At 37.0% G+C, this 27,290-nt stretch overlaps 1 protein-coding gene and 1 long non-coding RNA gene across 3 annotated transcripts in view; one reads left to right on the top strand and one right to left on the bottom strand.

Moving 5' to 3' along the window:
* prdm5 (PR domain containing 5) overlaps positions 1-12,666 on the bottom strand; it is a 51,185-nt gene extending 38,519 nt beyond the window's left edge. Inside the window, exons 1-7 of one of the 2 annotated variants that reach the window (XM_066719995.1) lie at positions 12,432-12,666; positions 11,525-11,608; positions 10,194-10,316; positions 4,734-4,887; positions 3,363-3,534; positions 2,133-2,225; positions 1,771-1,892 (exon numbers count right to left, since the gene is read on the bottom strand). In XM_066719995.1, coding sequence (XP_066576092.1) covers positions 1,771-1,892; positions 2,133-2,225; positions 3,363-3,534; positions 4,734-4,887; positions 10,194-10,316; positions 11,525-11,608; positions 12,432-12,530 — 847 coding nt within the window. In that variant the 5' untranslated portion in view covers positions 12,531-12,666. The remainder of the gene's footprint in view (positions 1-1,770; positions 1,893-2,132; positions 2,226-3,362; positions 3,535-4,733; positions 4,888-10,193; positions 10,317-11,524; positions 11,609-12,431) is intronic. The other variant, XM_066719996.1, reaches the window with a different exon arrangement.
* Positions 12,667-15,771: 3,105 nt separating this feature from the next.
* Positions 15,772-17,629, top strand: LOC136766499 (uncharacterized). The gene is made up of 2 exons (XR_010821748.1): positions 15,772-16,547; positions 16,666-17,629. It is a non-coding gene; the product is annotated as an uncharacterized LOC136766499 (long non-coding RNA).
* Positions 17,630-27,290: the final 9,661 nt, after the last annotated feature.

Consider the following 27,290-nt stretch of genomic DNA (forward strand, 5'->3'; position numbering starts at 1 on the left):
ATGTATTAAATGTCTTTTGGTCTAATGGGATGACTTGCAGCAAAGCCTTTCTGATCTGCAGTGTTAAAGTAACGGGCTACAAGACTGATAGTGATAAGGAGCCACCAACCAGGGCTTCATGTGGCTACACTATCAAAGCCAAACATCTGGACCAGGGCGCTTCTACCAGAAGGTTAAGACATTGAGATTCGTTTTATATTGTGTCATCATTAAACATACTTTAGAATATCACTGATGTTTTACACACTTAGCTCTAAACCTAAGATGATACAATGTAATTTTGTAACATCAATAAAATACTATACATACTTATACATGCAGAATTCCTAACAGTTTACAATTGTCAAAGTGAATGAAGCACCTATTTAACTTCTATTATCCCAAAACAAAATCTAAACCTAGAAAACCAGAACAAAAACACATCATAGTGTTGCAAAGACATCAGTAACAGGTAAAAGGTGAACTGAAACTGAAATAAAGAGGCAATGGAATTGAACAACTTTTATGCTATAGTGGATTTTAAATATTAATACTGCAATAGTCCAGCATTAGAAATAGGTGTTGGGGAAGGGGGGCTATTTTCTACTGTACTAATTAAAGAATGACATTCAATTAATCAAGGTCATAAGCTACTGTCATCCTCCATGATATAATGATATGCATATTTCCCCCTCAGAATAAGCTTAACCTTCTGTTGCATGCCCTTAAACTGTTAACTATTATAGACAGAAAATGCATTTTCATTGTTTAATATCAAATCAAATGGTGGTTATTTGGGATGGGCAGATATTGCAATATATTTTTAACATAAGAGCAAGGAAGAAATTAAGGGAGTAAAAGAAGAGTGAAAAACACACAGCTAATGAAAATATTTCGAATTGAACATGTCTAAATCACGTTTCAATTTGCTTATTTTATTTGTTTCCAAAAATACAGCAAATCATGTGCTTTTGTGTGTGGGGAGCTAAAAACTTGAAAAGGAGTCTAATGTGCAATAATTCAAATGTTAATGTTTTGCTTGTATATAAAGCTACTTTAAAAGGGATACAAATTATCTTTATTTCTCTTCATAAAGAAGAGTGACATAAAAAGCATTACTGACCACTTTCCTTACACAGCTTAGGGTTAGACCAAATCAAACACATCGTGCTGTGAAAGTTTAAGTCAGGGGTTCTTAACCAGGGGGTGCGAGATGTGCTCTCAGGGGGTGTGAGACATGGCTTATTTATTTATTAAACAGTGTGTTCATAAACCCCCGCTCGACAACTTGCCAGCAACCCCCCCAAGCCCCGATCGACAACAGCTTAATGATAGGGGTGCGGGATAACTGCGGATCACTACAGGGGTTGCGGGCATGCAAAAATGTATAGGGGATGAGGGGATATAAATAAAAAGAAGTGTAATGCAGAGAAAGTAGTTTATCTTTCTGCTTATCGCTTGTTTTTCGCGGGGTTCCACATCCTCTAAAATATTCAAAATCTGTTGATTGGACAAGGTGTTTTTCTTGCCTTCCCATTTTCCTGCCTACTTCAAATGATGCATTGCTTTACCCCCTTTTGCTGGATAGATAGGTGTTGTTTGGATGGGCGAACTGAAAGTTGCGAATTAGGAACAAGCAATTAATGCTCTGCATGGCACATTCACGGGAGACATAAGTGTTTTGTATTGGTCTAGCCATTTGTGGTCTCACAAATCACTATAGAAAATGTAACAATAACACAAATGTGACCTATAGTGAAAATAAATAAAAAAGTTTTTTTATACTTTTACCTGTATGAACATTTCCTTTATGTTTCTTCAAGGCATCTTTACTCTTGAATCTCTTTCCACAGCTTTCTGCTTTACAAATAAACCTGGCGTCACCTTTACACGCATCCTTGTGTTGCTCGAAACTATAAAAACAACCAACAGAGACCACCATGAAAGAGCGAAACAAACGGATTAATCCTTGAGAAGTAAAGTGAAAAATGAAAAAAAGAAACGTATGCTCTATAGAATAGTCACCCTCATGCCTTGTCAAACTGAGAGAAGGGGTTTTTAGAAGATGCTGGCATTAGCTAGGAGGCAGGCAGTTAGGCTGGAAAGCAGGCATGCAAATCAACAGGCAGCCCAAGAAAGCGTCTCAGATAAACCTTGACTCAGAGCTGAAGGTGCTACTGCACAGGGAGCACTGGTGTGTTCTCGAGGTGTCTCCTGGACTGACATTTTCTGTGCAATGAAGAACACTAGAAAGACACAAAATACTGGGTCAGGTACACATTGATTTGCTTTACTTTTTTGTGGGGTTTTTCTTGCGAATTCTGTAACTGCAACGATGAATGATACAGTGTAGAAGTTTTTCTTGCTAGGATTTAAAGAATAGATGAAAGAATCAAATTTCAAAATAAATACCACCTCAATACATTCTGAACTTATTAAAGGTTTCAAATTAAACTGTATCTAAGTGTAATTTTTACATTGGAGACCAGATTCACAGTTATACAGTTCAATTGTAACAGATGTTATTATTGGATACGTGCTTACAATCGTCCCTCAGACTTCATTCAATACTTCCTTTGGAAAATAAGATTTCACAATGGCATTTCACCTGAGGAGGTTTATCACTTTCAGCACATCAATCAATCAGAACCCTTCACACTAGGATAGTGAAACTCATGGATTATCATCTCCTTCAAAGAAACTCACAACCAGCACAGGCCAGAATTGGTGTGCGCCCAATTTAACGAAAAAGCCTGCAGGTTTAGAAGCAACCAGAAAGAAAACAGGATGGTCACCATTAGTGCTGCTATAACCAAAGAAAATCAAACAAATACTAGAGGTCAGCACTAGGAAGAAAATCTGGAACCAGGAACCAACCATGCAAAACACCCAGACACCTAGTTCCTGTTCAGGTAACATGTCAAATAAACACATGTAAAACACGAGCATGAAACTGATAGCATATGACTATAATACACATGACTCTCCCCTCTTCAATTTGTAGATATTTGTTGTATAGTAAAGTATTGAAAAGTAATATGTTTAGTATAAAGAATATATAATTAATTGACATTTTCAATCCTAAATTTCATAATAATAGTAATTTAAATAGTACATCTGAACAGTGTTTGTTTTCATGAACTACTGAGGTGATATATTAAAAGAAAATCTAACCATTTGCCACCATAAGATTAGGATACCACACGTTCCCATGACTGTACCTGATGAATTTATCTGGCATTGAAAGTGTCAACAAATATCTACCAAGTGCATCATTTAAAAGATTTGTGTTTACCACCATCACCACATTATTATCAGCATGCTATATCTTCATTAAGGAATATACATTTGCAGCTGCATAAAAAAATATAAACAAGGCTTACTGTCTCTGTAAAGCCTGTTTAACCGGAAACTTCTTCCCACAGTTCCTGCACTTGAATTCTTTGTCTTCGCTGGGCTTCTGGTGAAGGGTCTGCAGGTGGGCGGCGAGAATCTCCTGGCTGGGGAAGCTGTTCTCACAGAGGGGGCAGGGGTGGTCCTCTTTCCTCACCAAGTCTGGGAAACCACAGTGTCCATTCAGCCTATCAGAGCTCAACCTAAAACACTGTATTACCTCCGTTTGATTCGAAAAAGTAATGTACTGAATATGAGCCTAAGATAAATATTTCATGAAAGTTAGCTGGAAGACTGGAGGATTTTTAAAAGCATCTAAATAGGAAAATTCCCAACTGGAACTAGTTCTGGAACTTCTGACATAATTCTCGTCATGCCTGTGTATTTGTTGATTCAGTAAATGTATACAGTATACATTTGCCATTTTGAATATGAATGATAATTGGATAATAGTGCTGTTTACAAATAAATATGTAATGGTAGACAATGTATGAAACCTTTCAGTATGTTACTGCTTTAAAAGGTTTAATGAGCAAAAAGTGGTGGGAAGCATAACAGAAGGAAGTGAATAATGTTGAGTCAGAGAAGCACATATTTGGTGCTGGAGACACCTAGGCTTTGACTGAATGCCACATCAGTTTTTAATTCAGACACATTTTTGTCACATAAAAGGGTCAAAGTATGCACCAGAAAGATGTAATTCAGTGGTTAAAACGTCTGAGTAACAGACTTAATAGTAAACAGCTTTAAAACAGAATGCAGAAACCTGAGGCTTATATTTATGGTAAGGTATCAAACAGGACTTGAATATGTTACACTTACTTATAAACACAACAAAATATCAAAGCCATAAAATATTTGCAATTGCTAGTTCAAAGTTTCCTTCCCTGGCCAGGAGATAGATCAAAGAAAATTCAGATATAAATGTATTCTCAAGAAAACTAGAGTGTGAACAGAAAATGTGTAAGTTGAAAGTTGAACTGTTTCTGTTTCAGGAGGAAACGACAAAAGACAAAAAAGTGTTGTAAAATGAAAGGTAGTTTCTGGTTGTTTCATCATGGTCTTGGGTCTTAATTAACTAGATACCTATGCATTAAAGGAAACATGGCTCATGAAAACTCATTAATTACTAACTTAACGTGGATGAAAGTACTAATCAATGCATATCCTTGGATTAGTGTTATTTCTATATAGTTTTAGGAACAAAAATTGGATATATTGGACATATGATTGCATTTCTAAGGTTAATATAATAATTACATTATTTACCATTATAGTACTGCATGTTTCTGATTTTCCCCTTTTACTATAGTTCTGGTTCATGCTTAATGACCATAACGAGATCACATCATACAACTCACCAAGATGCTTTGCCTCCTTGCTGTTCTCGTCGTCGTCTTTCACGGGTTCCTCCTCCTCCTCCTCTTCTTCCATATCACTGTCCAAGTAACCAATCAGAAGCTCTGTGTCTGTGTCAATGTCATCTACAGCCAAGTAGAATATATTTTCTCCATCCTGTTATAAAACAGAGTTCATAGTATTCATTAATTCATTGATGAAGTATACCTATTGCATTTGAAAAGATTCCAGGCACATCATCTGAGTAGGCAACACAGCCCAGGCAATCAGCTGTTAAGTTTACTACTATGTACTCAATAACAGGATATATCATAAAACTAGAAGTGCTTTAGTGAGCTAATGGGCTGCAGTGCTGTTTCTCAGGGGATATCTGATTGACTGTCATGAGTCATGCAGTTGTTCAAGTTTTAGTCTATTTCGCCCGTTATTTTGCTAAATTCATAAAAAATATGTTCTGAATCTAAAAGCATGAGGTTCTTATAAGTTAAAATAAGAATACCCCTCAAGGCTTAGGTGACTCCAGCTTTTATATTGTTCAAAATAACACAAGGAAAAAGGAGACTGTTGTAAACAGGTTGTCAAATTTGACTGACACACAAGTGGTGACTGCGACTGGATGTTTTTTTGGGATACATACTGATTGCCTCTCTAGACTTGTTTTGTTTCTGTGAATGTACATTGCATACACATCTCTGTATAGCAGGCTGGGCTTTGGTTTCCCAACTCCTGTAATAAGAAGGCATCCTTGCAATTATTTCTTTACAGCAGTGGAGCCTACATAAACATAATCCTGGTCAAGTCATTGATTTGTATGGAGCCAATAAAGAGTATGATACCTACTCTCCTTAACTGTCTTTACTTTATTGAATCACACAATTACTGCAGCTTTCCTAACAGTACATGTTCACATACATGATTACACCGATCAGCCATAACATTATGACCACTGACAGGTGAAGTGAATAACACTGATAATCTCGTAATCATGGCACCTGTCAGTGGGTGAGATATATTAGGCAGCAAGTGAACATTTTGTCCTCAAAGTTGATGTGTTAGAAGCAGGAAAAATGGGCAAGCGTAAGGATCTGAGCGACTTTGACAAGGGCCAAATTGTGATGGCTAGACGACTGGGTCAGAGCATCTCCAAAACTGCAGCTCTTGTGGGGTGTTCCCGGTCTGCAGTGGTCAGTACCTATCAAAAGTGGTCCAAGGAAGGAAAAGCGGTGAACCGGCGACAGGGTCATGGGCGGCCAAGGCTCATTGATGCACGTGGGGAGCGAAGGCTGGCCCGTGTGGTCCGATCCAACAGACGAGCTACTGTAGCTCAAATTGCTGAAAAAGTGAATGCTGGTTCTGATAGAAAGGTGTCAGAACACACAGTGCATCGCAGTTTGTTGCGTATGGGGCTGCGTAGCCGCAGACCAGTCAGGGTGCCCATGCTGACCCCTGTCCACTGCCGAAAGCGCCTACAATGGGCACGTGAGCATCAGAACTGGACCACGGAGCAATGGAAGAAGGTGGCCTGGTCCGATGAATCACGAGTTCAAGGTGTTGACTTGGCCTCCAAATTCCCCAGATCTCAATCCAATCGAGCATCTGTGGGATGTGCTGGACAAACAAGTCCGATCCATGGAGGTCCCACCTCGCAACTTACAGGACTTAAAGGATCTGCTGCTAACGTCTTGGTGCCAGATACCACAGCACACCTTCAGAGGTCTAGTGGAGTCCATGCCTCGACGGGTCAGGGCTGTTTTGGCAGCAAAAGGGGAACCTACACAATATTAGGCAGGTGGTTATAATGTTATGGCTGATCGCTGTATAATTACACCCATTTATTTTATATATATGCTTATATGTTAAACAATTGTCAATGTATGTTAAATGAAAGTGCTTTCTTCAAAATTTTATGAAAAGTGAATCAGACCACAATGTGTGTTTCTTATTAGTTGGGTAATATGTAAAAGGTTTAAGCACATTTATCATATAATATACTTAAATAAATAAATAAATTGTGTATGAAAAGGCAAAACGTTTAATTATAAGGGCTTGGAAATTCTCTCATAAATCTACAGACTTATCTGATTATCATTCTGTAGAGTTAATTAAAGTTGCAATTGCAGTTTATTAAACTAAGCATTTGTATTTTTAAATTGCCAAGAGAAGATTCTTAGATTAATTTTGCACAAGGACAAGATTAACGTCTTCTCTCAACTAGACAGTGTGTCATCTCTTAGATTATATGATGTAAAATGAACATAACCATTTATAAAAAAACAAAACATAAAAGGGTAGGAAGTTATTTTGATCTTGAACTTTAAAAAGGTAATTCAAATACAAAAGATGAATTACATACTTATATTAGGAATTAAAAAGATTAAAATCTTTGCCACAATAAAACCAATGAAACCGCAAAGAAAACTTTCTAAACAATGGTTCTAAATCCTAGCTTGTATTTAAAAACTTTGTGGATAAGACTGTTTGTTTTGAAGCCTACCTGTTAGAGAACTCTGTCTGCCATACATTCATTACATTTTATTTGGTTTATAATAAATAATATCAGAAGCTACCAGAATAATTTTACTACCAGAAATAAATGTATTAAACTGACACCCAAATGCAGTACAGTACAGCAAATTAAGGATCTGACTATACAGAATAAAGAAAGACAGTTCTAGGTATTCAGTTCTAAACATGAGACAAAATAAACATGAACATTTTACACATTGGCTATTTCTGAGGTATTAATTTTCTCAAACCATTTTATTGTGGGAAATCTAGGTAAGGTTTTTGTTATTTTGTTGTTTATTAATTGACCACCAAACCATTTTGATGGGTAAAAAGTCCACTGATAATATAACCTACATATCAGGTCCATTTCTAAGATAACAGCATTAACAACATGGAAATCACTATAAATTCAGGCCCAATAAACTTCTTGAGAAGAACGTATCCATAAATTCATTGAAAATATTAAAAAGACTATTAGTTTCAAGTATCATCCTTGTTAGCCAAGATTCCCCAAATATAAAATTAGAGGATTTAAAATATAGTCATTTTCTAGGCAACAATACAGTATCTGTGCTTTTGTGTTGTAATATAACTAAAGCATTTTGAAATGTTCTCATTCAAAAAACAGAAATCACGTCAAATAAATTATAAATTTTTTCAGACCGATAAGAAATAATGATAGTTTTGTCCAGCTCAAAAGCAGATTTGATTGTGCTGCATATTATTCCATTCATCCATTTCTGAAATGGTAAGTTTTCCGTGTTTACACTTAGTTATGGGTGTGTTGTAATGAAATGGGTTGATTTATGTTTTGTTTGTTTTGATTTGTAGTTTGTGGCTGCTGCCATTTTATTTCGAGCTGTTTGACTGGTTCCTTTAGCAAAAATAAATTGAATAAAAAAATTAAATGAACAGACAGACTGTATTTACACCTTGAGTCTCATGTTGCATCCTTCCCCCAGACTGAAGCTCAGTAACATATATATATATATATATATATATATATATATATATATATATATATATATATATATATATAAATATTTTACAAATCTATGTTGATATGGAAATTATGAATGTTTAGGCAAATCAAGAAGTTCATAACAGTTCCTTGAATACTTTCTTTAACTTACTGGTTGACCTTGAGAGGCAAATTAATCTGTGCTGAAAAATTAATACAACACAGACACAGGCTAATGCAATCTTCATCATAGCCTCAGTATCACTTCTCAATATGTTCTCGATATGGCTTCCTCATTGCATAACAAGTTAATCCCACTGCTTTGAAAGAATAATAGTAGCTATTAAAGAGACCATGAGCAGACTGCAATTCTTCACATGTGCAGCTGACAGTATATAAATGAAATAAGCAGCTTATACAAAGTTGTCTTTCCCTCGTCCCTTACATTTTCCCCTTTACTTGCCTGTTCAACAGAGATAGCCTGTTCTAGCTTTATGTATTAAAGTATCCGCTTGGTCTTCATCACTAATCTTTCACTGTAACATATCTAAAGCATGGCCTTTTAAAGTTCAGAGAAAATACCTCTTCTCCCATTAACCTCTCAAACTATATTAATCCACTCTTTGTTTCTTGATCTAGCAAAGAGCAGCATTGCGTCAGATTACTAATCTCAGATCAGGGGGTTAGGACCTGAAGACACTGAATGTGTTCAAAACATAAACATGAAATAAACTTTTTTAAATAAAAAATCAAGATGTTAAATGAGAGAAAAAAGGATTTTGTTTAGCATCAAATACTTGTCCTCATTCGACTGCACATCTTCAGCGTAACAACATGATACAGTTTACAAAATGTTAAAATTATTTGTAACTGGACCACAGAAAGAAAGATTGAAAACCAGGTATTAATCCTGTATAAAATCACAGCAGTTTGTAGTTGTGATATCAAGTTATCTATTCTTAATAAAAATGCAAGGCCAGTCTCAGTCCCTTACATTTGTCAATCACAGAATACCAAGGATTATATACATTATATACATGTCTGAAAGTCTGAAATGGCCCAAATGAATGTCTATATACTATATGTCTGTATACCTACGAATGCAATGTGGGAAACAAAGCATTTCGTTGTGAATGTAAATTAAAGACTGAACTGGAGTCTGGAAACCTCGGGTCATGATATATTAATTTGTCTGTTCTTCTCTCTGTAAATATGACTGTGAAACTTAAAATGGTAGGGGAACTTTAAAATGTTGTGCCGATCATTTATTTTAAACCTATTTAATCACTTTTTGTGTATATACTATATTACACACAGGACTGACATTTAATACATAACATGTTTCTTTCTTAGTGTGTTCAATATTTATGTAGGCATCTGTGTTTTTGTTTTTATGAGAAGGAGTCTTGCAAGATTCTTTGATGAAAGCTACGTTTAAAATTTAAAACTGCATTTCTTTCTTTGCATTCATGAGTATCATCTTTCTGTCATCAAGATACACAGAGGTTGGACTCCAGTCATTTTGCCTTATTATGCCAGTCACATTTGGTCATTATTGACATTATACCATACTTAAAAGATAAGTCATTACCATTTAATTGGTGTATATGTCTATACATCTCTTTTTGAATGTTAATAATTGAAGATTGTCTACCTCTAACACCATATAATTAAACTATAACCTTAATATACACCCACGACTTCACAATAATTATCCTTCCACTGTAAACAGACTGTACTCAGAAAGTTACAATGACAAGTTACAACAGTGTTGTTGATTTTAATACTGAGAACATTCTTAATGTCAACCCCGGTACATGTCTTAGCAGCAAAGTAAATTCATGCTGTAAGCTTCACTTTTGAGTCTAAATTTCCCAGCACTAACTAAAAAGGAAAACTTCACAGACAGGTAGGGCAGACAAAACAAAATATCTACAAACACTCTGTTTCAGAGATAGCACGAAAGGTGTTATCTAACAGCAGACAGCCTTACCTGGATAGCAGCCAGATTTTTTTGCTCCTGTGATGGCGCCTGATGGACAAAGCGCAGCCAGTTAGCATGCCGTGGATTACTAGCATCCAGAACATAGAGCACGTCTCCTTTATTCCCACGAACCTACAAAACAAACAATGTTTATATGAGACTGTGAGGATGAGTAAGCAGGGGAGGGTTAAAAAATGAAATCCTTCATATCAGAGGCTGTTGGTTGTATTTTATTTTCTCTTGATCTTCATAATACATAATTCAGAATGATATCTACTGGTAAACCAAAACAGTTTGTGAACAGTACATTTAAAAATAAAATACAATTCATAATAAATAAGTACACATTATTGACCATTCAAATATGATATACGTGTGTGTATATATAGATATATAGATATCAATATATATTAAGAGATAGAAAAATAAATGAATGGATCCGAGAACAAACCAAAATATGTGGCATAATTGAAAGAGTGAAAATGTTAAAAAGGCAATGGGCCGTATTTCAAGAAGAACAGATCAAGGATGGACAATGGAAGCTATAGAATGGATACCAAGAGATGAGCACATAAAAGATGGCAAAGATGAAATCATACACTTTGCAGGCGTGACATGGAAATGAGAAGCTGTAAATCGAAGCAAAACATCTTGGAGAGGCCTTCATCCAGCAGTGGATCAATATAGGCTCATGGTAATATATAAACATATAAATTAAAGATATCACTTATTTCAGAAAGGGAAATTATATTAGAAGAAATATAATATCAATATCTAAAATAAGTTATTTGTTTTTAAAATGTATTGGTGTTTTTAGATATTGTATGGAAATGTGATACTATTTATAGAAATAGACACACAAGAAATATCCTTTTGGCATGCATATTATTACAGTGTTTTCTTGAACATTGTATTTAAAATGCTATGAATTTCACTTTGTGGAAAGTGACTGACTGGTCTTTTTTCTGTGTCTATCCCTAGACAGGTCGGTTGCAGAAGTGCAATGCTTGTTATGCTGTACATCAGTGTGTCTTTAATGAGTTCATTAAGGGGAAGCCCTGCCTCAATCATGTTTTGATAAGGATTACACAGTCATCTTTCTGACAAGACAGTGTATGAACTCGAGTGGTGGAATATGCTTTCAATACCTACAGCATGAGAACTTCTCTCTGCTTTATTAACCGGCCTTGGTTTGTGTGGGATTGTTTTAGCACCTTTATGACAACTTTGTGACAACTTAATTTCTGTGGAAACCCCTGTTCCTTTGTGTTCAGGTGTGTGGCAGGACAGCATGACTTGTGCCCATGTGTTTAATTGACTCTGAAAACATAATTACATACCTCCCACATTAATCTGGGATCAGTGCTTTCATCCAGCTCGTTGGGCATTTTCTTCTCACCTGCAAAAGGGCCAAATTTCTCCCCCTGAGAAAGAACATAAGAGAAATGCTCACTGGGGGAAGAAAAATATGATCCTATACACCATATGTCACAGCTAGGGAATGTTGTTTCAAGCAACCTCTGACATATCCCATGACATCAGTCAATTATTTTTGTTTTCTATTTACTAAAAGCAATGTGTAGTAATCCTTTAAAATTATTGGTAAGTAGAATATGAGAAACTTTCCAATACAGCATTTTTCTCACAAGACATTTCATGTAGCAAAATACCATTCACATCAAAGAAATGATTAAAATGAGGGCGCATTAGAGAATGTCACTATAATACTGACATGTGTATGGGTGAATCTGCCTAATACATATGTCATTATATAAGAAAGAATTAAAGAAAGTGCATACAATGGGATGCTCTAAATAGAAAAGCAATACACTAAAAATTGTAAGAGCAGATGATTTCAGTCCAAGCTCCCTGGACAATCTGCCATGCAAGCACCTATTCACTAGCACTGTCCTACTGTCCTAACGGGTGATCATACTCTGAAAATGGGAGTGGGGAGATGAGGCTGTACAATTGCATATGTAATGAATCCATTTATAGTGCCTTTCACACGACTGAATTGCATGCAAAGCCCTTGAAAGTTTACACTGTGCAAGGACTGCAACACAAGGCAGCTGTACAGTAGATACGTGGCACTGCAAGCACAGCCACTACACCGTCCGCAAGATAAAACAAGCTACTGATCTGCCTGTACTGTCGCATTGGACATGAACTGTAATCGCTGGCAAACACGACTTTTTTTTTTTTTTTTAATGTATGATCTGAGCCGCTCAGCCCAAATAAACAAACCTTTTTCACTCTTCTTGCGGTGTACAGACCGATCCCATCTTGGACTTTGGAAGACTTCAGGAAAAATCTGTCTGGCACGTACATACCAAGCATTTTCATTGCATTACAAAAACAAGTCCTGTGAGAAAATGATCAGTCTATTCTCATGATAGGTGCGTGTGTGAAGTGTGCGGGAGCCTGTGCTCGGCTACACCGCAGCCCACGGCCCAGAAGCAACTTCCATATTGTTCCCGGAGCAGCGAGAGCGGAGCGGCGCTCTGATTGGTCCAAAGTTCAAGGAGCGTAAGAAGATGCCTGCACAGTACGGGTCGGTGTTGTATTAGCTGCAGCAATACTGTGTATTAGACAGACAGTATGAATTACTAGTAAGTCTACAGATATGGAAATTAAACATGCATATTGCATGCCAAACACTGCACGTTCATATGTACAATCCTGTCCAGCTCTCTCCCTCTATAGAGTGAGTGTTCAAGGCAGTTTTTTCTTTACGGTTGATGATGTATTGTATATTTCTACTGTTGTTGTTGTTGTTGATGTTAATGATAATAATCATAATAATAATAGTCTACATGTCACATGTGACACCATGTGGATCTGTATTGGTCTGCACGTGAAAACATGCTGACTTTGGGTTGCCAAAAAAAAAAAAAAAAAAACCTCCATTCATAAACTCTTGCCGCAGTCTTGCAAACCTGAGTAAGGACTGAAAGCCTGTTCATCTGAAGGTCCTCTGGTCTTGCAATACTGGTTTAGTTCCCTTGTAAAATGATGAAGATGGCATTTATGTGAAAGCATGCGTTCTGCATGACAAAAGTTGTTAATTGAATATTATGTCTACCTAAACAACCTGAATATACACCCACAACTTCACAATAATTAGTATTATCAACTTTTAATTTTGTGTGAAAACAAAGCATTTCAATTAAACATTTTAATTTCAACATAGCATTTGAATGGACATTTTGCCAATATTTTAGCACATTTACTTGCTTAGTTTGAAATGTTCTGTAGGCATTTTCTAGTATAGTGTTTCAGGTTCAGACCTGCAGGTACTAGTTCACTATTGCACACAACACAGGATTATTTGGTTAGTTGTAAAATAAAGTAAGATACTGGAGTAGCCCATAACAATACATTTGGTCTTTTTATTCAGTTTTTACTTGTAACAGTATTTTAAAACAAATGTGTTGGTTTTTTTCCTCACTGTAATCAAAAACTTGCAAATGTTTTCTCCTCTCATTGTGACACAATAAATCAAGTTCCCTTATCTAGTTTAGTTTTAGCTATTTTTTATGTTTCATGTCTCATACTAATGATTGGAAATAGTTATGGTTCTTCATCGTGGTGTTGCATTTTATTTCTGGTGATTAGACCTGAAGGGCAGACAGTCCTTGGGTAGGAACATCTGTCTTCACATAAATATCCAGTGTTTTAATTGCACCAGAAACACAGCTGTTAGGCAGGTTAACAGTTCAATGTGAGATTTAATATAAGAGCTGTGAAATACAATTAGGAATATTCAAATGCACCTATACCACCTTTAACTGGATATTATGCTCTTTATACACTGTCCAATGCCAACATTAATCACAAAATAATTATTGTGATTTACTATCATATACAGTTAGGTCCATACATATTTGGACAGTGACACAATTGTCATAATTTTGACTCTGTATGCCACCACAATGGATTTGAAAGGAAACAATCAAGATGTGCTTTAAGTGTAGACTTTCATCTTTAATTTGAGGGTAGTTACATGCAAATTTGGTGAACGGTGTAGGAATTACACCCATTTTTATATGTGGTCCCCCCAATTTTAGGGGCTCAAAAGTAGTTGGACAAACTAACATAATCATGAATTAAATTGTGAGTTTCCATATTTGGTTGCAAATCCTTTGCAGTCAATGACTGCCTGAAGTCTGAACCCATAGACATCACCAGATGCTGGGTTTCTTCCCTGGTGATGCTCTGCCAGGCCTGCACTGCGGCTGTCTTTAGTTCCTGCTTGTTCTTGGGGAGTTTTGCCTTCAGTTTTGCCTTCAGCAAGTGAAATGCTGCTCAGTTGGATTCAGCTCAGGTGATTGACTTGGCCATTGCAGAACTTTCCACTTCTTTGCCTTAAAAAAGTCTTGTGTTGCTTTCGCAGTATGCTTCAGGTCATTGTTCATCTGCACTGTGAAGCGCCGTCCAATGAGTTTTGAAGCATTTGGCTGAATCTGAGCAGATAATATAGCCCTAAACACTTCAGAATTAATCCTGCTGCTTTTGTCAGCAGTCACGTCATCAATAAATACAAGGGAACCAGTTCCCTTGGCAGCCATACATGCCCATGCCATAACATGCTGCACAGATGAGGTGGTGTGCTTCAGATCATGAGCAGTTCCTTCTGTTCTCCATACCCTTCTGGTACAAGTTGATCTTTGTCTCATCTGTCCATAGGATGTTGTTCCAGAACTGTACAGGTTCTTTAGATGTTTTTGGCAAACTCTAATCTGGTCTTCCTGTTTCCTGTTCACATCTTGTGGTAAACCCTCTGTATTTACTCTGGTGAAGTCTTCTCTTCATTGTGGACTTTGATACAGATATGCCTACCTTGATCTGGCCAACTGTTGTGAAGGGGTTTTTCTTCACCAGGGAAAGAATTCTTCTGTGATCCAGTACAGTTGTTTTCTGTGGTCTTCCGGGCCTTTTGGTGTTCCTGAGCTCACCAGTGCATTCTTTCTTTTTAAGAATGTACCAAATAGTTGATTTGGCCAAACCTAATGTTTTTGCTATCTCTCTGATTGGTTTGTTTTGAGGCAAAACTGAAGGCAAAACACCCATTTTCTGTTTCCTTTCAAATCCATTGTGGTGGCATACAGAGCCAAAATGATGACAATTGTGTCACTGTCCAAATATTTATGGACCTAACTGTATCACTCGATATAATTGCAATGTCCACATTTATTAATCATTAATTGGAGCATTTGTACTTCAAGGGATAGGAGGGTCCCAACAGTTTTTATCACCACTGCACATACTGTAATGGACAAAGTTCTGGAGCAACAGCTTTCTTGAACATTCTTCATTTATTTGTTTCTACACCATCATTCAATCCCACAAACCTCTGAAGTGATGCAGGTCCTGCAAAGTTGCTACTACTTCAGAGATGCCTAAGTATAGTTCTGTCTCGTACCTCTGAATATTGTGGCAGTGTGAGAGGCAAGGCTGGGGTTAGGGCGGGTCTTTCAGTGGAGGAGACTACAAAACCTCTCCTCCAAGACTCCAAACCCCAGAAGCCAGCAGGGCTCCTGATGGCCAGAGCACCGCCCACCACTTCCTCTATAAAAGGAAGCAGGAAACTAACCACTGTGTGCATGCTTGGCTGGGGGGCTAGCAAGGTGCACAGGAGGGCGAGAAGAAGATGGAGAGAGAAGGGCATGAGAGAATGGAAGAGCAGGAGAAAGAAGGGTGAAGTTGAAAGTTGACAGATTCACTGACTTGAGACCCTTTTCATGTACCTGGACCATTCTCCCTCTTGAACCCTGGACTGTCTGACAACCTCCCACCGGTAACAAACTTGGATTATGAACTTTGATTACAAACCTGCCTTATTCCTTTGTACTTCAGTCTGCCTGGCAGTTAGTGTTATTGTTGTTATTATTGGTGGTTTGTTTGTTATTTAGGGACTGTTTAAGTTCAGTTAGTGCTTGAACACGGCTAGGTTTTGTTTTGCTTGTTTTGACACTGTGCCTGCCATTGAGGGATGCAATAAACCCGGAGCGAGCCTGTTTTGTGCCCTTTGCCTGCCTCCCTACTGTGACTTTGACCTACTCCCTACTGTGACCAGTTTCTAGACCAGACCCCGCCTACATACTAGCCCATTTTGTGACCGGCCCCCCAACCTGCTACAATATGTAGTGCAGCAACAACAGCCTTTTGCATGCTTCTTTCATGATCAACACCAAACATGCCCCACTAAATAACCATACCTTCCCAAAGGCATTGTTCTGAAAACCAAGTGGACAATTATCACCAGCTGGATGTAGATCGACTGAGCTGCCCACAGATGTCAGCCTCAGTGATGGCCTATAGCTGTAAGAGAGGCCTCCTTCAGTCAAGTTCACTCCCAAGGTAGAAGAAACCATCTTTCTCCTTCTTCTTGGCCTAGTTTGTCATTACCCAGACATATGTGACCTGGCATAGATCTGAACCCTGCTGCCACATTTCTAAAGCTGATGTTTCTCATCAGGTGTCTGTTGCTTCACCATGTTCTCAGCTTCCTGTACAGCCGGACAGTTACTGACAACCTATCCGGAACAAATCATACAGACATGATCTGAACACAAACCACATGTTGAACTGCTGATTAGGAACTACACAACCTTTTCTAGAAATCGGAAAGGAAAAAAAAAAAAAAAAAAATGTTCCTGATCAAATATGGATGTCTCTTTTCACGATTAATACCATCTCTTTAGCCCCTGGTGAAAGCCTGGGACAGATAAGAACAATGCTGTTTGCCCTTTATGTTTGTTTTTTGTATGTTTGTTTTTTCTGGCGATGGATATTAATTTTGATTTAAAAACAAAAATACAGTTTCATGCATAGTATATTTACCCCAGGAGAGGCATTTATAATAATGTGGTCACCATCTGTCAGTTCCATGTTTTTTTTAATTTTTTTTATGGAGTCATTCTTTTAGACTAGTTCTATTTTAAATGTAAATGTGTGTGAGTCTGACAGGATACGTAATTAATGTCTGTATAATGATGAGAGGGTCTTTTATGTCCTTCTGAAAAATATTTTCTGTCTACAATGTAAAATCCCTGCTTTGATTGTCCAGAATGATCAGGGTTATGACCTAATGCCCTTATCAAGCTCCACACATGAAGTTTCACTTTTCTTCGTTTTGAGCAATGTAGCCTGGGGAAAGAACCTCTGTAGGAATGTAAGTAAAAGGGCAGTTCAGTATGAATGCCTGTGGATAGACATCGCTACTTAACAATTCAAATTATGAAGAACAAATACCTCTGTTCTGATATACTTTAGGGGAGATTCAAGACAACTTTATTGGTGTCTCTGCTTATACTTTTCAGAAATTTTTCATGAGACATCCCCAGAAGTGCAATGAAAGTTGTAATCTCTTTTGAAAACTGTTCATTATTCACCCACATACAGAATTTACACAGAAATAAATAGAATTTTGTTTTTTCTCACTTCTGGCACATCTGTTGTGTATAATTTTCTGATTAGAATACAGTACATATACTTTTCTCACAAAATTTAAATACATATTATGCAACCACTATGGGAGTCTTGCCTGCTGCATGAAACTGTTTGATGTTCCCAAGGGCAATATGTTGTCAGATAGCATGATTTATATAGAACTATATGTATGTATAATGCTATTGCATATGTATATATGTTTTCTACTTTCATAGCAAAGAACAAATCATGCTTTGGCATTGTTGTGAGCTACTGAGTGGCACGGGATAATGTCTGGGACTCCGACAGACTCCGGTGATCCATGGTGTCACTCTGAGAGTGACTCAGTGGATCAAACCATGCATCTTTCATGGGCAACAGTGGGGAAGTACAGCGGGGAGTATATGTTATTTCTTCAACAATATTAGCCCTTGAAACCACATGATATTGTCTTAATTTTAGGAAAGGACAAAACAAATGAATTGCATTTTAAATATAAGTGCAGTTTTCTTTTATTTCCTCTTTAGTCTCACTTCCCTTTATCAGTAAGCTTTTATACTTATAATGCGTACACTGGTTTGTTCATACAATTCACTGCACATAACCAATCATTCTCAGATCATTTTCAGTTATTGCTACGGAATTCATATGGTACAGTACAAATATTTAATGATATATCTTTTTATTGGCATTTGGAAATTTGAAGACAAAAATGACTGCTCGAGGAAGTGGTTCTACCACATGTGAAGGACATTCACCTTTTGTCTCAACGACTGGTACTCTGAAGCTACTCAAGGCTAGAGAAACAGCAAGCAATTTCCTGGAACTCGAAGGTCACTTGGAGCCTAAATAAATTACATGTTCGTTGTCAACCTATTCCCTAATGGACAGTCTAAAGACATTCTCAAACCACGTCTGGAGATTACAGCACTAATAAACCATGCAAAATTGCAGACAGTTACAAGTTATTTTATGAACATAAGCACGCTGACAGGCTACGCCCATTTGAGTCCCTTTGGAACGGAAGCTTCAAGATCATACGTTCCGCCTACAAGCTATTACAGAACTTTTTGTCTACATTTCAAAACCTCTGCCACATTAGTCTAAAAATGGCATCCGTGTATTAAATCCTTCCACATGTAGGTTTTTGTTTACATAAAGGTTACAGGCAATAAGACTCTCTTACATCCATATGAACCAGTAAAGTTTTCCTTATCAGTTAACCAGCTGGCCAGTGCCTCTACTAACCTTAAAGGTAAATACAAAAATAAATAGTATATAATCTCCCACAATCAGTCTGGTTTAAGATTGTTTCTGGTGAGGATCTTTGCATGACATTGTTGCCTGTAAGTTCGATAACCGATCCATCCTCAGAGTAGACCTAGGCATCAACTGTAGATTTCTGCTTGTCTTGTCTTGTTGTCTTCTGTTTAATGTTAGCCCTGTTCAACCTCTGACTGCAGCAAGAAGGTTCAGAGTTCAGCCAAACTCTAATCTCCCCCTTGAGTCTCATGTATCTCGGGTAGTGAAAGCGTTTTACCACCATGGAAATGTTTCCAGGGCTCAACATGACCTTTCTGTCACTGAATCAAAAACTCGTCTTTCTTCTTCGTGCGTAATGTTTCCTTAGATTTGTCTCTCACTATGCATGAGATGAGAGTTCATGTAAAATTCTATAGTCACAAAGCTTTCATAGTTCCTAACCAATGATAAATAATCTCCAGTATCACATACATTCATACACAAACGTGTATAAACACATGTATCCACAACAATCAGAAAAATAGATAATAAGGTGTTTAGGAATAGGAACACTACGAAGTATCACAATTTTGTCCCATTGAGTGGAATACAGCACTAACTAAAAATTGTATGAAGAACTCTAAAAGGACATACAGTCTGCCATCCCTGTCTGCCAAGGAACATCTTCCAAATCATCTTCCAAAAAGGGAAAAAAAAATGTCATTCAAAAGTATAGGCTTAGGGTGCTTACTCCTAGATTACAGGCAACACGACTAATATTTCTAAAAGTAAGTAGCTGGCTTAGGTTTACAGCTGACATGCCTAAAATCCAAAGATATGCAATGTAAAACATTAAATAGTCATACCCATTTAACCACAACTGCTTGTAGTTGTCAGCTTCTTTTCTCTGGAGACATTGAGACAATCCTTCAGTCTGACTAACTCCATCGCCTGTCAAAAAACAATCTTGATATCAGCTGGTACTTCCAGTACAGTATTAGTAAAACAAATCTGCCAAAAAGCAATGCTTGTATTTTTTATAGTTTCGGTATACAAGTTTCACACCAGAGTATTGAGGGAATGAGGAAAAAGATCTAAAATAGAAGACAAGAAATGTTATATATTCTAGTCAGCTTTCAGAATAAAAGAACATGTTTAGTGTTGGTGAACATATGTTAGAATAATAATTTGGCAAAAAGAATCAGGGGTGATTAATTGTCATTGACATAACAAGAAATTGATTATGCCTAGTGTGCAATGAATATTATGTGGAACCAATAACATGAGTCAGTGTGAAATGCTTTCACAGAGGATTTATCACACATTCGCAGGGAATCTGTTCTTAAAACTATGTATGTAAAGATTTGTTTCTGTTTTTTTTTATATTAATAACTATATATTTCCATCTTTGTTTTTGTTTTTTGATGGACATTTTTTAATTGTCATCCTCAAACATTTCAGTTATCTAGTTGTTATTGAAAAACAAAGCATCCTGGTGTATCTAGTATAGTATATATTGTGGTCCTTTTTGCTGGGATAATGGGCAAAATGAGACATTTTATTACTGTACAGAACATAAAAATGAGATAATATTAAAGCAGATTAATATAAATGCAGAAACTTAGCAGGGTTTGGAACCATTGCTGAAGTATTTTTTTATGGCAAGAGAGTTTGCCAAACCTACCGAATTTCTTCCACATGCAATGGTGCAAATTGTGTATGAGACGGAGGATAATATTCCCTGTCATTGCCTCTCATTGCCTCTCATTGAGTTTTAATTACAGTGAGGGAAAAAAGTATTTGATCCCCTTCTGATTTTGTACGTTTGCCCACTGACAAATAAATGATCAGTCTATCATTTTAATGGTAGGTGTATTTTAACAGTGAGAGACAGATTAACAACAAAAAAATCCAGAAAAACGCATTTCAAAAAAGTTATTAATTGATTTGCATGTTAATGAGGGAAATAAGTATTTGACCCCTTCGACTTAGTACTTGGTGGCAAAACCCTTGTTGGCAATCACAGAGGTTAGACGTTTCTTGTAGTTGGCCACCAGGTTTGCACACATCTCAGGAGGGATTTTGTCCCACTCCTCTTTGCAGATCCTCTCCAAGTCATTAAGGTTTCGAGGCTGACGTTTGGCAACTCGAACCTTCAGCTCCCTCCACAGATTTTCTATGGGATTAAGGTCTGGAGACTGGCTAGGCTACTCCAGGACCTTAATGTGCTTCTTCTTGAGCCACTCCTTTGTTGCCTTGGCTGTGTGTTTTGGGTCATTGTCATGCTGGAATACCCATCCACGACCCATTTTCAATGCCCTGGCTGAGGGAAGGAGGTTCTCACCCAAGATTTGACGGTACATGGCCCCGTCCATCGTCCCTTTGATGCGGTGCAGTTGTCCTGTCCCCTTAGCAGAAAAACACCCCCAAAGCATAATGTTTCCACCTCCATGTTTGACAGTGGGGATGGTGTTCTTGGGGTCATTCCTCCTCCTCCAAACACGACGAGTTGAGTTGATGACAAAGAGCTCGATTTTGGTCTCATCTGACCACAACACTTTCACCCAGTTCTCCTCTGAATCATTCAGATGTTCATTGGCAAACTTCAGACGGGCCTGTACATGTGCTTTCTTGAGCAGGGGGACCTTGCGGGCGCTGCAGGATTTCAGTCCTTCACGGCGTAGTGTGTTGCCAATTGTTTTCTTGGTGACTATGGTCCCAGCTGCCTTGAGATCGTTAACAAGATCCTCCCGTGTAGTTCTGGGCTGATTCCTCACCGTTCTCTTGTTAATTGAAACTCCACGAGGTGAGATCTTGCATGGAGCCCCAGACCGAGGGAGACTGACAGTTATTTTGTGTTTCTTCCATTTGCGAATAATCGCACCAACTGTTGTCACCTTCTCACCAAGCTGCTTGGCGATGGTCTTGTAGCCCATTCCAGCCTTGTGTAGGTCTACAATCTTGTCCCTGACATCCTTGGACAGCTCTTTGGTCTTGGCCATGGTGGAGAGTTTGGAATCTGATTGATTGATTGCTTCTGTGGACAGGTGCCTTTTATACAGGTAACGAGCTGAGATTAGGAGCACTCCCTTTAAGAGAGAGCTCCTAATCTCAGCTCGTTACCTGTATAAAAGACACCTGGGAGCCAGAAATCTTGCTGATTGATAGGGGATCAAATACTTATTTCCCTCATTAACATGCAAATCAATTTATAACTTTTTTGAAATTCGTTTTTTTCTGGATTTTGTTGTTGTTATTCTGTCTCTCACTGTTAAAATACACCTATCATTAAAATTATAGACTGATCATTTCTATGTCATTGGGCAAATGTTTTTTCCCTCACTATATGTTTAGTTATACATATTAACATGCTTTCTTTTCTCAACTTAAGTGTTCAACGCAAAGAGCTCCCACTGAAAAATATTGATATATGTTGTGAAGAGACACATAGACGTTACTGTGCTGTTTTCTAGCTTATCCACCTGCACTGATGCATACAAGTGATGTTATGTGTATGGAAATTGCGTCCTGGTTGTTTAATACTATGTTTAAGTTTTTTAGCATACACTGATTTTCAGATTGCATGTTTTGGGTTATGTATTTAATTAATCTACTTTGAAAATAGTACTCATCTCCAAAGCTAAAGAGAAGCTAATATGTCAGATTTATACACAATACCTTTCAAATAAACCACCAGGTTTAAATTGAGAACAGTGATAATTGCCTTTGCTTCAGGAAACTGAATTTCTAAATATCTGCTATCAACAAATTCCTGTGCCCAAGCATCCAGTGACAATGCAAATCCTATGGTAACTAACCCTATCACATTGATAGTGATGTTAAAGGCATGAGTTAATGAGAATTTTCATACAAAATTAGTGATTCAAGTGTAAATGGTATTCAATCTTTCCTGCTCAGCAGTCTTTTGTTTACTTTTTATTTTGGCATCAAAATACAGTTTTCACAAGCCTTCCTTTTTTCACAAGCAGTGACATTTGTTGCCAGTACTCAGTATTGTCTTCGTTTCTTTTTTTTCCTGTTCAAAATTCACTCTCATTGTAAGAGAAGAGCACTTCTTACTTGCAATGTCACCCTGCACTTACTGGACAATGCATTCCAACTCCTACTGACAGCTAAATGGATAGCACAAAACATCTCTACCAACCAAATGCATTACAGTTAGCACCGTACAATGGTGCTTGTGTGTATTTAATCAAAATAGGGCAGAAACACACATACAGTGCATAGAATAGATCCAAAATTAAATAAAATAAATACATATTTTATTGGTCTAATGGTACATTCTAGAGTGTTCTGAATAATTTATAAGGGTGTGATTTACTGTATGGAGGACTGCAAATTGGACTCAGTTAACTGTATCAAGTAAAAGTCAAGCTTCAAGAATCTGAAGAAGACACTGCTAGACATCACTACATGTTCTCACATCCACAGATCTGCTCAAGAAATGTGTCTGTCATTGTTATTTTCATCCTGATAACATGCAAGCTTTATCTCCAATTAAAGTAGAAACTATGACTTCATCACACTCACAATCAAAAAGACATATTTTGGTGCTTTGCTGTCTGATGTCACTCAGGGAGTTTTCCCCTGTCTTAATATGATGGAAACACTTGGAGTTGGTCTTACTCCAGAAGTCGAGATCAATGTCAGACAGACAGGAGCCCCAGGGACACACCCCTGAACAAAACACAAGCTTAGATGTTGCAAATGAGTGTGGTGGAGTTCGAATCTCATGTTAAAGAAGGGTCACGAAGTGAACAATGAAACCAAACAATTACAAGCATGTGACGGACACAGCTGTAGAGTGAATGTTATATATAATGCAGGGGTTTGCCAAATCATGGCATGTGCTCTTCATATGAATGAAAGATTTATTGGTAACAGGTTTTTTTTTTTTCATATAGATTTGTGTTCTTCTTACTGATTGAATTAGTGGAACCAAACTTATATTGTCCTCCTTCCTTTTGTTTTTAGTTTTTAACAGCAGCTTAAAAGCTTCTATAAAGAGTCTGTTCCTTCAGCAGTTGTTTTTCTTCTTCTTTTTGAAGCTCCTTCCATTCCATGTGTTTCTTGTGCATATCAAATCAAATCAAATCAATCAGCTCAACGTTATTCATTTTCTACTTGTTTTTAATTAGTTCCGCTGTTTGATTTTACAGCCAACATTAACTTGTTGACAGTCTGGTTAATGACTTCACAACTGCTTTCTGCCATCTCTGCCTTGTTCACAATTTGTTAAAATGTTCCACCTCTGAATTACGTGTATGATACATTAGAATACAAACACTATAGTAGCCATCACTAAAGTATTGTGAGGTGCTCTGAAAAACATATTTGAATTCAATCATATATATATATATATATATATATATATATATATATATATATATATATTATTATTATTATTTTTTTTAATCAAGAAAATGTAAAAGTATTTTTGCACGGGGGGTGATGACGTAAGGTCTCTGTTTGGCTGTGATTGCTTAGGAATATTTTATTACAATTCTGCAGTAATCTGTTGGGAAAGTATTGTTGCATGTACTTTTGAGAAGATTAATACATTTGAATTAAATCAATACTTTATGTTGACTTACACAAGGCCATAACTTAAAACCAATGTCTGGTCCTTTGACAAATAAATTATAATGATTGGCTTTGCCAAATCTTTATGATCTGGGTTAATTATCACTTTTCAGACATGTATACTCTAACCTTGATCTCAGGATATGGGCAGGATTCCAGATTCATCTTCCTTTAGGAAGCATTTAACTTTTAGCACTATAGATCCAGATCTCTGTGATGAGTATCAATTGATGTGTAACGAGTTCTATAAAATGTATTCTATGAACTATTATTAAATGATAGAATTTTTTGATTCATTAACCTACACTGCTGACAATTCTGCAGGAAATGTGTTCCAAGAAACTATCACAAGGACACAAAGATTTGTTGGAGAGGTTTTATTTGTCTTAGTTTTTAGGCAATGACTTGAGAGCCTGCCATTGTTCAAATGCAAGGCAAGCACTTTAATTTTCTGCATTAGTCACAATGGAAATAGTGATAGTGTGGGAGAGTGTGCTTGATGCATATCAGTTGTGTAGGATGAAAGCAGAAGGATTGTGTCCCCATTAGCATGTACAACAGCATTGTGGGGCAGCATTAACTAATATTAAGTATAGCACATTCCTCGTTAGTGAGCTGCTCTGTCTTTGAGACCTCTGCTTATTCATTCATCCATAAACAACTCACAAATATTGCTGGAGAGGTGTACAATACTACTGAGAAAGGTGTAACAACATTAAAAAGTCATTATACTGTTTCGTGTAGAATGCTCTGAGCTGGTGAAGCCCAGTACATTAACTATATAAGGCTCAATGCCTGGGAGGTATACATTATTCACACCTTCACCTTTATGAATCATTGTCAAAAGGCCATTAAACATGCTGATAGATATGTATCGACTGTGTTCCTGTAATTAGAATCTGTACCTTTGGTTATTATTCTATTATTATTCAGGTAATAGAGAGAGCATTATCAAGCTGCAAACCAAACACTCAATCAGCATCTCTGACCATCTGCCTATGTTGCATTCTATACATCGAAAGGTTTGGAGATGATCCTCAGCCTATTTAAGTGAAGGTTTTTTTGTTTGTTTGTTTTAATGTGTAAAATAAGATCATTTAAATGCCCGAGTTTGACTTTCAAATGATTTTATTTGCATGCAAACGTAAGTGTAACCCTATACACCAGCAGACGGTGTGTGCTGCACCCCTCCTGTTCATGAAGTACTGGATCGAGAGTGATCGATGAAAGGCAGGGCTTGCTGAGCCAAAAGGTCTGTTTGTCATTATCTGTGTTATTAATGTACACTGTGTCATTCATCTAGGCACAGCTTTCACGAGCAGGAAATGAAACCTTAACTATACATGCCGATTAAGGCTTAATAAGGTTAAGCTTATAATAAGGATAATCTTGTTTGCTGTGAACTAGTTACACATGCAACATCTTCGATTCAGGATGGTGCCGTGAACAACACGTTCAAGAGTTATGGCAACATTGCAGGTGCCCATTATGTCAAGCTATAGAGGCAATTTAACATCCAGTCCAGCCTGGAAACTATTGCATGCTATTTTTTTGGTAATATAATTATTTCCACTGCCATATATACAGTTCAATTCTCATTTAGATTTTAGTATATACTTTATATATGAAAGGTAAGCAAATACATAGAAAATGAATGATCTGGAACAAAAGTTGATTTACATATTTACATTTGAAAATGCTAATTAATTAATCAAAACTTCTATGGTATCACATTGCTATTAAAAACCCAGAAAAGTGGAATGTATGATAATGAAAGGTATATCTTCTTCTTTTGAAGAAATTGAAAAAATGCTCTTGAAATCACAGTCCAGCTGTAGCTGCTTTTAAACTAGTGATATATAATGAATTTACCTCTCACAAACCCAATAAAGAGTTTGTCCTGGTTCTCTGTTGTCTTATCTGCTTTGTTTGTGCTTTTCCAGACTGAATAAATATTGCAGCAATAAACATATATTGAAAACACTGCTCCGAACTCAACGAGGTGAAATTACCCAGAGAAGAACACACAAGCTGAGAGTATAAGGTTTTCCCAAAACACTTCTGATTGCTGATCAATGTTGATTTTTTTATACTTCCTGAATTCTTCCCAGCTGTTTCCTTCTAGTAGTGTTTGGTAGTATTTCAGGCACAAATCTCACCAAATCTAATTACTATTTGTATGTAGGTTAGACACCAATATGTCAGATATTTGAGTTTAACACAGTTGCAAGAGAAATGTTTACTTGGAAAAATACTTTGACAGAGGTCCTGTTCTTTAATTATTCTGGGAATTTTTAGCAAGTTGTTAAAATGCATTTGATCGGTACTAGTTTGCACATTTATTTTGAGAAACGTCATTTGGTTTGAAAAAGTAAGAGGTGAAGAGGTCCTCATTAAAAAGAAGTCTGTATTTTTGAAGAAATAGTCCATTCATAGCCGCTAACAATGCATGGAGGGGTGTGAGTTTATGCAAACACATACTTTATCAGCCCGTGCTTTTCAGTCACAGCTTGGTCTTCTATAGGCAACGTCCACTTTAGCAGGGTGATTGATTTTTTTAATGATTTTTGCTTGAAAATGTTAGATAGGACCATAAAATGCATGGTGAAAATTCCTCTGATTCAAATTCTGTCCAAATTAAGTGATTGAAATGCTTTAATGAGTGCATGAAGATATTAAAGCCATTGTTTCTTTTCATACAGAGAATGGGAATTGATGTTGAATTAATATACCCCAAGAACACCAGAAATCTGAAACTTGGAATCAATAAGTTTTGTTTTGTTTTGTTTTGTTTTGTTTTGTTTTGTTTTAAATAAACATGATGGT

This window comes from Amia ocellicauda, chromosome 13, assembly GCF_036373705.1.
Source record: "Amia ocellicauda isolate fAmiCal2 chromosome 13, fAmiCal2.hap1, whole genome shotgun sequence".
NCBI classification, from domain to species: domain Eukaryota; kingdom Metazoa; phylum Chordata; class Actinopteri; order Amiiformes; family Amiidae; genus Amia; species Amia ocellicauda.